The 13,581-nt window shown below is 33.9% G+C and overlaps 2 protein-coding genes across 15 annotated transcripts in view; one reads left to right on the top strand and one right to left on the bottom strand.

Moving 5' to 3' along the window:
- Positions 1-13,581, bottom strand: part of LOC135101991 (large ribosomal subunit protein eL22-like) — a 51,426-nt gene that overhangs the window by 12,853 nt on the left and 24,992 nt on the right. The gene's annotated exons all lie outside the window — the stretch shown is intronic.
- Positions 1-13,581, top strand: part of LOC135101992 (neuronal synaptobrevin-like) — a 31,055-nt gene that overhangs the window by 4,744 nt on the left and 12,730 nt on the right. For 13 of the 14 annotated variants that reach the window (XR_010269490.1, XR_010269489.1, XM_064006564.1 and 10 more), the window contains 4 exons: positions 528-681; positions 5,131-5,209; positions 8,501-8,580; positions 9,391-9,442. Coding sequence is in view for 12 of the 14 variants with exons in the window: in XM_064006564.1 (XP_063862634.1) it covers positions 528-681; positions 5,131-5,209; positions 8,501-8,580; positions 9,391-9,442 (365 nt within the window). In the remaining 2 variants the exon portion in view is untranslated. Of the gene's footprint in view, positions 1-527; positions 682-2,132; positions 2,212-5,130; positions 5,210-8,500; positions 8,581-9,390; positions 9,443-13,581 lie in introns of all 14 variants that reach the window. The other variant, XM_064006563.1, reaches the window with a different exon arrangement.

The following is a 13,581-nucleotide window of genomic DNA, read 5'->3' on the forward strand; positions in this document are numbered from 1 at the left end:
AGAAATAGCTCAGTTTGAGGTCTATTTTGAAAAAGCAAGTGAGCAGGTGGACATGTCACAAAAAATGAGTGTGACACAAATCCCAATAATGATAATATCCATGGCATAATGCATGCTGACTGATAAAAGTTACTGCTTGCTCTAGTTGCATACATGTCACTGTGATCATCTTAATTTGTCTGCAACTGCAACAAAAACAGCCCTTAACTCGTGTATTTAATAGTGATGCATTATTATATCAGCTCTGATCTACCAAAGCTACTACTCAATATATAGAACAATGTTACATGTAATCAATCTACTCAACACTTCTTATGAAATCGTTCAGGGATAATGTTGGCTAAATCTTCCACTCCTTTATTTCTACAACTTTTCCTTGAACATTTTAGTTTTCCACTCACATCCTCATTTTTTTTTAAATACTCTAACACTCCATTTTCCTTTTTATATCCTCTTGTATCATCACATTCTCCTATGTTTTCCCCATGTTCATGATTTTAAGTTAAAAATGGCATTTATGGTTACAGGTCAACTGAAGGAGGTGCGTCTGCAGCAGGAGGGGCTGCCCCTGGGGGTGATGCACCCACAGGAGAAAATGGTGAAATCGTTGGTGGTCCCCGTGGGCCACAGCAGGTGGCTGCACAGAAACGAATGCAGCAAACGCAAGCGCAAGTTGATGAGGTATGAAGTCATATATTAAGCAACGTGGGTAGATTTTTACAAGACAGGCATTTTGGTGTACTCATAAGTATGTTTACTTTTTAAATTGTGGCAAGATGTGTGAGGATACTTGTGGTGTTAGATGAATGTTATAACATCCTTGATTAATGTTTTTGTATTTTTAAGTAGATATTATAGTATTTATGACTTTAATAGAATGGTAAGTTAGTACAAGATACAAACCAGTAAAAAGTCTCTGAACCCCAACTTGGACCAGAAAATTTTAAGCTGTTGTAGTTGAGATAGAATATATATATATATATATATATATATATATATATATATATATATATATATATATATATATATATATATATATATATATATATATATATATATATATATATATATATATATATATATATATATATATATATATATATATATATATATATATATATATATATATATATATATATATATATATATATATATATATATATAAGGATAAAATTCTTTACACTTGGAATTCTTTAACCTAGCACCAGTCGAAACAAATACATGCATTGTAGAAAATGGCACATTACTGAGCAGCTTGCAACATTTTACAAGTTCTTTCATATTATACCCGCACTTAGAATTCACAGCCCTATATGTGTAGTTGTTGATTTTGAGTGATGATAGTAAAGATGTAAGTGTGGTCATCAGTGTCACAGCTATGAATTACCATTTTTGTAACCATTTATTAATCTTTTAAGTTTTCATTCACGTAATCACATTTGTTTACAGATCTTGAAAACATCATTCTAATTTTCCATAGGTGGTTTTAACATATTCAGAGAATAATTAAAATTTTTATATACTTTTGACAAAGACCACTGAATGACAAGTTATGGAAATTGACATTTTTTAAGTTTTGATAAAGCCATGATAAAGATTGTATGGTGTAAATTTCAAGAGTGAAAGGTGGTTTAGGGGAATTAAAAAAATGGAATTGTATTGTCATGGGTATTGTGCAACCACTGTCAATTTCATATATCAGACTAATCTTTTTACTAGTAAAGGTAGTTGGACGAGACACGGCATGGCTTTAGTAAAGTACTGAGCCTATAGTGTAAAGTTAGCAAATTCATTTGCTTTGCAATATTTTCTAAGAAGGAAAAGTAGTGTTATCACAAAACCCCAGCTGCTGCCATATTTGTTCATGTGGTGCCATATCTCAATCATCTTCCAGAAATTTTTTTAAGCCATATCCAGCATATTTCATGTGGTGTTCCATTTCATTATGTCAGGAGGCAGGAAATTCCAGGTGTTATGGAGTTGAACTAAAGAATTCCATGTACATATTGGAACACTTACCAGGATAATATATAATTGGCTGATAAGACCTAACACTGGAAAATTAGTTTGAGTTTTTCATCAGGTATATTATAAATTACTTTGCTCTGCATGCATTTTATTTGACTAAACAGGTTGTTGGAATAATGCGAGTCAACGTGGAGAGAGTTTTGGAACGTGATCAAAAACTCTCAGAACTAGATGACCGTGCAGGTGAGGGTTTAGTGTGGTGGGTCATCTGCTTATCTAACAGTTGTGCATCGCATGTCTTATCCTGGCCTGTAAGTGGCATTGGTCTCTAGCATACTGGCTCCTTACTAATCTTCCATCACAACACATTTTTTGTTTGGTGATCACTGGGTTTAGAAAATTGAAAGGTCTAGGATAGTGCTGGGCCCTGACTAGATTAATGAATGATGAAATCAAATGAAGTGACTTTATGGCATTTGCCAAACTGTTGATTATATTATGTGTAAGTTTTAATGATTTTTTCTAAGTAAATAAAGATGTATTGAGCTGACATGTCAAGAAAAGGAAAACAGACATTAAAGAGACCACTGGGATGAGACTAGGGAAAGCATGAAGAGGAGGTGGGAGGGAGATCATAACACTCATGTATTGTGGTGGCCATATACTCATTACCAGAAAATGTTGACTGGATTGAGATGATGATTGCATCATTAGAAAAATACCAATGTGCCACACCACATTACTTTTTGTCCACTCTGATAAGTGACCTAAATTAGCTGTTATTTTGGCAGATGGTGGTGAAAACTACTAAACAAACACATGAGAGAAGTAAACATGATATGATTATATCAAAACTCAAACAGTTGAAAAATCAGTTGACTGGAACCTGTGGTATCACATGGATGCTGAATGATTGGATCTCCTGTGTACTGCATATTTTGCTGCTGCACCATTGTAGCTCATAGATTATTAAGTATATTATTTATGGCAGATCCAGATCAGATCTGGATATTTTTCATAACAGAGCCCAGCACTAGTCTAGGAATTTGTTAATTTCCAGGGTGTGGTGTCCTCCTGCTTGCCATGTGGGTCTCTTGGGAGTAAAGCTTGCCTTATTCTAATAGAAACTATCAGATACTGTTTTCACTTGTAAAGTCAGGCAATTAAGTGACAAGTTATGTATGTTCAGTGTTAAGAAAAACAGATTAGAGGACCCATGCCAAATATTTATATTGTATAAAAAGACACAAACATCCCTTATAAGATGCATAATCACTAAACATTGAAATAGTGTGTCCCCAACACAGTATAACATTGGACAAGAATCACCTAGGAGTGAGTTATGCAAAAATGTTGGCAACTAAGGATTTTCTTACTGTAAATGACCTCCACTCTGTAGTTCATTTGTGCGACCTTTATTAGGATGGAATGTTTGTGATTTATGGTTTGTTCCTCCTCAGTCATCTCTTTTATCCATCCAGTAAGTACACTGCTGGTCTGGTTTCATCAGGTGCATTGGAGAGGTTATGCCTTCTCAATGTAATTTTTCCAGTGTATTTCCTCATGGAATTTTCTGCAGCTGTTGTAAAACAAGTCATGATTGGAGTTGGCTTTGGTTCCTTTGTTCAATCTCTTCACTTTTCTGCGGTGTTTCATTGTCGTTGATTTGAGGGGTGTCTATTCACAATTCTTGGGATATCTTCTGTTGAGTCTGTGAAGCCTGAGATAGGGATGTTATGGAGAATGGCAACTACTGCAATTGAAAACCCAGCCAAGCTGACTTTTGCCACTTGATTTGATTTGTCGTCACAAAATAATCTTGATTATTAGGTAGCATTGAGAGGGACATCTGACCATGCTTTGATGAAAATATAAGAAAGCATCCTTGACAAATTCAAAGGCTGGCATATTTAACTCTCCAGCTGTCAGCCTGGGCTGAGTATGGTGGGCTACAGTAATGGTAATGTAGTGATAAATCTACCTCTCAATTAATCTAATTACTTTTATTCAAATATTAATGATCAAGAAATTTTCTAGGATCTGTAGGGAAAGCTTTTCTTTTAAATTTTTTTCTAGATACAGTAGGGTATTCGACAATGCTTGGTCGTTATAACGTACAACTGCAATAATGCACTGAAATTTTAATAGATACTTAATCGGAATAATGAACCAAAACTAGCATAACGAACTCAACACTCATGGGAGCACTGGAATTTTAATTAATATTTAATTGGAATAACAAACCAAGACTGGCAAGACAAACTTGCCGTTCATGCAAGCACTGAAATTTTAATAGAAATTTAATTGGAATAACAAACTATAACTCTTAAGACTGACTTGCCACTTGTGCGAGCCGCTGCTCTTCTATCCACCACCTGTCCCTTCCTCCCTTTTTTCCTTTTTTTCTCCCTTCTTTCATCTTGTTTCAAACCATCCTCCCTGTAATCTCCCCTACCAGTTATCTGTCAGAGATAAGGGACTAGGGAGTGATACCTCAGTCTCTCTCCCTGTATATCATTTTTGCTTCATCCTTTCTCACTCTTGTATACATAATTCCATTTTCATTCTCAGTCAGTCTCATTCTATTTAGCAATCCATAGGATTGTTCTTACTTTCAGAGAGAGAGAGAGAGAGAGAGACGGCTACAACTTGTGGGGATTTACTGTATGTATGCACATGATGCCGACAGTAGGTAAATGTGACCTATACTTGTCAAAGCAGTGCAAAACTCTGGGTGATAATGCACAAAACTCTGGATGGTAAGAATTTAGGACTAGGCATGAAACTCAGGAAGGTACTGTTATCTCAAATGCAGTAGTGCATCATGTGCTCTTTTTTTGAAAGATTTTTTCCCATATGTTCTTCAGTCGCCATAACGCACATTTGCCATAGTGAGCACTACATTGGAACGAATCATTTTCGTTGTTGTGTATCATACTTTACGTATCAAAGACTGATCAAAATAAAATTACATATAAAGCAGAAAAAAATGTGATGTGGGTTCTACGTTCTATATTCATACACCACTTTATGTAAACTCACACATCATTGCCATTCCTAATTTTTTTTTTTAGCTGCATTAGCTGTGGTAGGTTTTTTGTAACTTGCTCCATTGTATAATCATTCATACTACTATTTTGCATGGTAATTCTTGAACTTTAGGTTGTGGACATCATGCGGACAAACGTGGAAAAGGTCCTGGAAAGAGATCAGAAACTTTCAGAACTGGATGACCGTGCAGGTACACACCTCCATTACTTAACCACACCAAGTAGAACCAGCCTTAATACTTAGTCTTTCTGCTTGATTCTGTACTGGGTAGATATGCTGAGCCTTCATCAGTCATGTACTTGCATGCACACTTCTATAACTGTTGTTTTATTTCTATGTATACAGATAATCATACCAAATATCAGTCACTAATATGTATTTGCTGTGAATGAAATGCATGTAATGGAAGCTTGCATAAGTTAAATCTTTAACTGTTTCATGGACTTATGGAGTGTTGAATTATTCTCACTCAAGTGTGTCTGTGTGTTTATGCATGCGTGTTTTACTTTCCAAAGTTTGCAGAAATTTTGATTTGAGCAAATGCTGTGGCCTAAATTATGTGTACATGATTTATATACAAATGCCAAATGAATTGCTTGTGTAGAGCAGTATATTCAAATCTTCTAATAAAACAGCTAATAGATTTTCAGAATTCTACATAAATCAGGAATTAACAAGGATATAAGATTCCTAAAAGGAATTTTATGTAAACAGCACACTTTTTGAGCAGGATACATAAAGAGCCAGGCATTATGAGCATGGCAGATAGGACAGTGATTACATGACTGAACCATACAAAATTGTAGAAGACAAGATGAAGAGATGAGACTGAAATTTTTCTTAATGTTAAAGTTGGCAAAGACAGAAATAGAAATGTGAGAGACAAAGAATGTTAGGTAAGGTTTGTAGCAAATGATAGCAAAGTATGCATTACCTAACAGAAGTATTGTAGTGTAGGAAAAAAAGTAGATTTGTGGATGCTGTATTGGAAGTATTCTTGCCATATTTTCACTGTGTTTACACTTGAATTCTTCTGGTGACTGATGTGTAATATCAAGTTTTCTGTGTTTGGGTAAATGCCTTCCCACTTATAGCATACCTACTCATAGAACTAAACTCAGGTTGTCCTGTTTTCATATTTGCTTTTATTCAGTTTAGTTTTAAATTTGATTATTTTCCTTATTTTCATTACACTCTTAATCCATTCTTAAACCAAAGCCTCTGGTTCAGAAACTGCATTGTAGGGCATTATGCAAATGACATTATTTTGTACTGATTCATCTCTAACTAGAACTTTATTTGTGCATTCCAGCCCAGTTGTCCATTTAGATGTCAGTATTAATTTCCATATGATCCATTGAGATATGGGTATGTTTAAATCCCACTTGTTTTTCTTTTTTCTATCATATAGACTTTGACTTACGAGATCTTCCCTCAGAGGACAAATAGGACAAAGGACAAAAAATGTTTTAGTTACCTCAGTGTTTTCTTATATTTCCTCCAGTGCATGAGTGTTTTTCCCCTTTCATTTAAGGATATGTACCTTGTACATGTTCTATACCGTATAATAGAAATATATCCTGAACTCTCAGTAGTTCATTTAAAGACATGCAACCCTGCAGGAAGTAAACATTTCATGCAGGGAAGCCACAGAACACCTGACCTTTGATATTTCTAAAATTTCTGATTGGGACAGAGCAAACTTTGTATTGCTCAATGGCTCAAAAACTCAATTCCTCCATCTATCAACTCGACATAACCTTCCAGACAACTATACCTTCTTCAGTGACACTTAACTGTCCCCCTCTTCTACACTGAACATCCTCGGTCTGTCCTTTACTTATAATCTGAACTGGAAACTTTACATCTCATATCTAGCTAAAACAGCTATGAAGTGAGGCGTTCTGAGACGTCTCTGCCAGTTTTTCTCACCCCCCAAGCTGCTCTCTCTGTACAGGGGCCTTATCCATCCATGTATGGAGTATGCTTCACATGTTGGGGCAGGGGGGGGTCCCACTCATACCGCTCTTTTAGTCAGGGTGGAATCAAAAGCTTATCATCTCATCAACTCCTCTCTTCTAACTGACTGTCTTCAACCTCTTTCTCATCGCCGCAACGTTGCATCTCTAGCTGTCTTTTACCGCTATTTTCATGCTAACTGCTCTTTTGATCTTGCTAACTGCATGCCTCCCCTCCTCCCACAGCCTCACTGCACAAGACTTTCTTCTTTCTCTCATCCCTATTCTATCCACCTCTCTGATGCAAGAGTTAACCAGTATTCTCAATCATTCATCCCTTTCTCTAGTAAACTCTGGAACTCCCTGCCTGCTTCTGTATTTCCACTTTCCTATGACTTGAATTCCTTCAAGAGGGAGGTTTCAAGACATTTATCCTTCAAATTTTGACCACCACTTTGGACCCTTTCCTGGGACTGGCATCTCACTGGGCTTTTTTTTTTTTTTTTTTTTTTTTTTTTTTTTTTTTTTTTTTTTTTTTTTTTTTTTTTTTGCCAGTGTTCCTCCTACATAAAAAATAAAAAAAACATATAAAGATTTATGTAGTTCAGAAACTCATTTTTAGCAACAGTCTGTGTGTGTGTGTGTGTGTGTGTGGGCACATGTGAGTAATGTTATGTCACTATATAAATCACATATTTATATAGGAGACTTGATTAACATTTTCAATAAAAGGGAATATTAGTTGTCACCAGTAGTGTACAGTAATACTGAACACTTTATATGTTGCTATTGTACTGGAACCTGATATCTAGAAAGTCAAAATGGTTAATTGCATGCATGTTTTTTTGTTTGTTTTTTTAACACTTGTGCATGTCTTTGTGGAATGCTCCGTAACCTTACTTATATCTTTAGTACTTGTATAATACTTTTTTTCCCAGGTTTTGTGTTACCCTTGAACCTTGATGTTATTTATGTTGTATTTTAGATGTTACGTTGCTTTTCTCATAAATATTGGAAGCTGTCAATTTTCTATCACTTTGTACTGATGACTGCTTTCTTTTTGCCTACTGTTGTTTCTCTCTCTCTCTCTCTCTCTCTCTCTCTCTCTCTCTCTCTCTCTCTCTCTCTCTCTCTCTCTCTCTCTCTCTCTCTCTCTCTCTCTCTCTCTCTCTCACACACATTTTAATAGCTACAGAGTAGAGCAGAATTTATGTAATTTTATACACACAAGATTTTAGTTTGCATTTTGTATATGATAGGCATGGTTTGCAGACTGTTTCATAGTTCACATAAAATAAGAATTTCTATTAAATTGCTCAAGTATTTTGATAGAACTTTTTTGTGCTTTTTGATTGTCACACAGAAAGTACGCTTATATAACTTTTTTGTGCTTTTTGATTGTCACACAAAGTACACTTATCTAAAGCTACATATTTTAACTGAGTTAAAAAGAGTTGTGGGAAAGAAAAGCAATAACTAGGATGATGGTATGTTACTTGTACTAACTTGGGTATGCATTACAGATGCCCTCCAACAAGGAGCTTCACAGTTTGAACAACAGGCTGGCAAGCTAAAGAGGAAAATGTGGTGGAAGAACCTAAAGGCAAGTTTTTTTTTTTTTTTTTTTTTTTTTTTTTTTTTTTTTTTTTTGAGAGAGAGAGAGAGAGAGAGAGAGAGAGAGAGAGAGAGAGAGAGAGAGAGAGAGAGAGAGAGAGAGAGAATTAACATCCAGGCAGTAATAATTGGATATTCCAAAGAGATAATATTTAAAACACTGTCATTTATTTGTATCATCAGGTATGTCGTCAGGACAAAGTGTGAAAGACAAACTTCAAAAAGAGTGAATATCCAAAGTCAGATGGTAACTAAGTTGTCAAGTTTTGCAGCTTTGCTTGATTAAGTAAATAATCTTCTAAAAATAGCATGATCAAACATGACTCAATTTCTTTTTTTATTTGCATATTCCATGATTAAAAGAAGATAAGTGGGTTATTCTCAGGGATAGCTATGAGCTTGGTGGCATCACTAAGAATATACGTGCCAAAAATCTTGGTCAGATATACTATAACAGAAATCCATCATAATATCCCTCCTGCTGAGTGCTGATTATTTTTATTCCCCACCCTCTTCAGGAAAAAAAACAGTTGCATCTATCAAGGTAGAAATATGATGATCCATAAATTCTCAATTTATGATTTAAGTAGTTTTCAGTGTATTTTAAGATATTGAATTTTTCAGTCAAAACTTACTGTACCAGAAAGAAATTTTTTCTATACTTTTGCTCACAACTGAAGTGAATATTTTCTTGTTACTCTACAATTTTATATTGTCTTTTTATTGAATAACCATATGGTGTTCATACTAATAAATTATGTGGATTGATGCATGATTGTAAACCACTATGTCATTTCAGATGATGATCATCATGGGTGTCATCGGTGTCATTGTCCTCATCATCATTGTTGGTAAGTAATCATACTGATTAACAAAGTTGGTTTTATGTTTAGCTTGGTAGTGAGTCAGGAGAGGAAGCTGTTTGAAAAGGTGACGGTTGGTTAAATAATTCATAGATTATCCATTAAGAAATAATTCTTAATTACTTGGCCTCTTTCCATTTCAGTTCTAATTTTGCATGCCCTAACTATGTTACTTTTCAGTGAATTAGTGCTAATCTGGGTAGAATGTTGAGGTGATAAAATGTATTTCATATTTTCTTTTATTTGCACCATATGTTGTTTTATTAATATCTAATAACATTGTGATTAAAATACAGCTTGATATTATTGAGAAAATGCGCAACCTTCACTGTCATGTTTCAAAAATACCATTAAAAATTTACTTGCATATCTATCAAGAAATTTATGTTGTGTATCACACTACATTAAAATTTGTGATTAGGTGGAGTTAGATCATGGAAACACTTAATGGTTTCTGAATCTCTTCACCACAGCCTTTGATAAGACTGGCAGCTAATAGTTTCAAAACTATTATGTTATCATGGGTTACATCTTTTGTATTTCATGAATTTCAGTTTCATGTGTGACATATACATTTTACAGGTGACATTGCATGAAAAGTAAGCTAACTATCGTGAATGCAACAGAAATTATTAGTTGATACTTTATTTTAAAAGCTATACAGAATTGTATGGTGCAGGCAAGAGCTAAAAGTCAAACTTAAGGCTGGAACACTAACCATTGAGAGAGATAGAGAGAGAAGGTGACCTCTCTTATCATCTCCATGGGAGTGTTTATGAACAAATAATGTGGGGATAGGCAAGTAAGGAAGTGGGAAATTGAGATGGCTGTAGGGATGAATTCATACCAAACAGGAAAAAGAAAAAAAAGAAAATAAATAAATGCACTAAATTCAACATGAGTATTGCCAACAGTCATATTTGTACCTAAAAGAGATTTGAATCTTGAAAAAAAAAAAAAAAATTTGAAGAGAAATAATATTTTTCAGAAAGAGAAAACATCTGTTCAGAGTTTGCAGAATTAATTATATTCCTTTGAAAGCACCATAGGAATGGTACTGGTGTTGGATATCTTCTTTTGTTCACACTGATAGCAGTGCTGTGTTCTTATAGTGTTGGCAGTCAGATAAATTGTTTACAGTTTAGTAGAAAACTCGCATTTTAGGTCTTCTTTTTTCCGGAATTTAATTGAATTACCTTTTCACTGTCCTGATTCAATTCATGTGACACATTTAGTTTCATTATGTTATCTATATCTACATCTACTGAAAAATAAGTGATCAACTTGTTTGCAAATAAAAGCAGACATAATTTTCCTTAAGCTAAAAACTTAATGATATTTGAGAACTGTACAAGTATTCATAAATACATCTCATTCTCACTATCCATTTGTTTGTGTGGATGTGTGTGCCAAAAGAAATTATATATATATATATATATATATATATATATATATATATATATATATATATATATATATATATATATATATATATATATATATATACACAGCAGATTCTCAAAAATCATCAATGACAAAAAGAAAAAAATGCAAATAATGGTAAAACTTGTTTGCAAAGTGCATAATCATACAAATATGCAAGATTAAATTATATGTGGTAAGATTTTCCTATAACTTACAGGAATTTCAAGTTTTTTTTTTTTTTTATTATTATTTATTTTTTATTTATTTATTTATTTTTTTTCAAGAATCTTTTGACAACATAGATCACATTGTAAAAGTAGGAATTCCAGTTAGCATATCAGTTGTGGTCCTTCTTCCAAGATGCAGCAAGTTATAAGTTATTAAATATAATTGTTATGGCCTGAATTATAATGCCAGAATTTTATTTTGTATTGGTATCTGCGTGTTTCCAAAAATTCACTCTCAAAACTCAGGCTAAGCTATCCATCAGCTCATCTTTTTTTTTCATACTACATATATCAAACCACTAGAATTCAAACAGTACAGTTTCATGCATCCACAAAATTCCCATGCTATTCAAGGGCCTATTGTGTCTGTGTTATCATGTATGTATGTATATATTTGCAAGTGCACACACATGCGTAAGACTGCATTTCATCTGCTTTGATATTTTGGACATATCTTCTTGGTCTGTCGTCTGCCATCCATCTCAGTATCTTTAATCAGTGCTGCATGAACTTTACTCCATTGTAGTTTCCATAAACCAAAATATCACATTACACACACACACACACACACACACACACACACACACACACACACACACACACACACACACACACACACACACATTTTCTAGACCCACTTCTGTTTTTAGACTAAAGTTTTCTGGTGGTCAAAATATTCATATAAGATCAACAGAAGACTGTAAATTTACATGAATCACCTAAAGTATGCTTGATCATTTGAAGTCATTAATAAATTAGGATGCTTGAAAGAATATGGCAAAATAATAGTTGACAAGATTAGGGAAAATGCAAGTAACAGTAGATGATACATAACATATTTTCAGCTCAATACTTCACTCCTTCAGTATGCCACAATTTTTTTTTTTTTTCTCTCCTCTTTGCAGATTCACTGTCTACCTTATAATTATGCATAGGGAAAATAGATAAGAACAAAAGTTGATGTGATGGAAATATTTTTTCTGTGGTGTGTCACAAAGTTGAGTTTTTGGTATTAGGTCAGATGTGTTGCTTTAACTTGCAGCTCATCCTAGGCTGAAGATGTCAAGTTACTAAAGTGTATTTTCATCATTTTGAGAGCTCAAATCTCTAAAATTATATAAGATAACCATTTTACCTTTTCAGTCTGATCTCTCGCTCACACACACACACACACACACACACACACACACACACACACACACACACACACACACACAGTGCATTTTTACCTAGCTGATTTTGCTAATTTTTACACCATATACTGTAAAAGATACCAGTTATGGTACAAAGGTAACAATCTAATAGGAATTTCTTTCAATTATAAGAAGAATGTGGTATATTGATATAATATAACTTTGTCATCTCATACGAGCATTGATATCAGCCATCATTGCACCAGTGCAACTAATGCTTACATAATTATTTACTGAGCAGTGTGTTGTAATAAAAGTGAATGTTCATGGCATCAAATCCTCACACATGTGCACAAAATTACAATGATTTTATTCTAGAATTGATAATTGATTTATTACATAATGGAAATGGTATATCACAGTAATAACTAGTCTGTGATAATGAATTACTGCTAATATTCATAGTTTCTCTTCTTAACAATCCAAGCTGGCCCAGTAGAAAGATTATTAAAGTGAACAGAGTGAAGTGGGAAAGTTAAAAGTTTATTATATAAAATTTGTAATATAGGACTTGCAGCCCTTCACCTGTCTCTCTTTATGTGATATTTAAGGAATATACTTAAGTATTCATTCAATGGACAAAGATGAACAATTGAGCAGTTTTAAAGATAGGAGGTAAAAAGATGGAAGTTCTTTTTAAAGAAATGACTGGTAAAGATATGGATTTCTGCAGAGAACTAGATTAGAGGTTCTGTTTTCTCATTGTCAGATGATATGGTACATTGATTATTAAAATGTTTGAACTCCTGATACCAGAGAAGATCCTTTTGTGAATGCAGTGTACAAGAAAAAATATCCTTATGTACAACAGTTTATTACTTATAGTTACAATTAGCCTTTTATTGTGAGTAAATATCCAGTTTCTTTCAGATATCAAAATTATGCAACCCAGATTTAACTTGAAATGTCATTTTACATATATATATTTTGTTACTCCTCAAAGTAATATTACATGTGTTTGTCACTAAGCACACATTGAAGCCACTGCATCTGTATTTCTTCTCAGCTCAATAGGGTTCACTTTGATCACCTTTTGATTCACACAGTCATTGCATAAAGTAGGTTTCCCACCTCTGAAATTAAGGGTATTGATGAATTTTCAAGCACTTTCAATGTGAATCATGTCCTTAACAGAATTTTTTAATTAATGGGATTGTTACAAGTACAGTAGTAGTGCATGCATGAATGCCTGTGTTTTCTATTAGGATTGGTGACTGGTAAAGGCTGTATAAGGATTGCCATAGAGGAGGTAGTTAAGTCAGCATACTCTTTTCCAGCTTAA

The sequence above is a fragment of the Scylla paramamosain genome, chromosome 7 (genome assembly GCF_035594125.1).
Source record: "Scylla paramamosain isolate STU-SP2022 chromosome 7, ASM3559412v1, whole genome shotgun sequence".
NCBI lineage: Eukaryota > Metazoa > Arthropoda > Malacostraca > Decapoda > Portunidae > Scylla > Scylla paramamosain.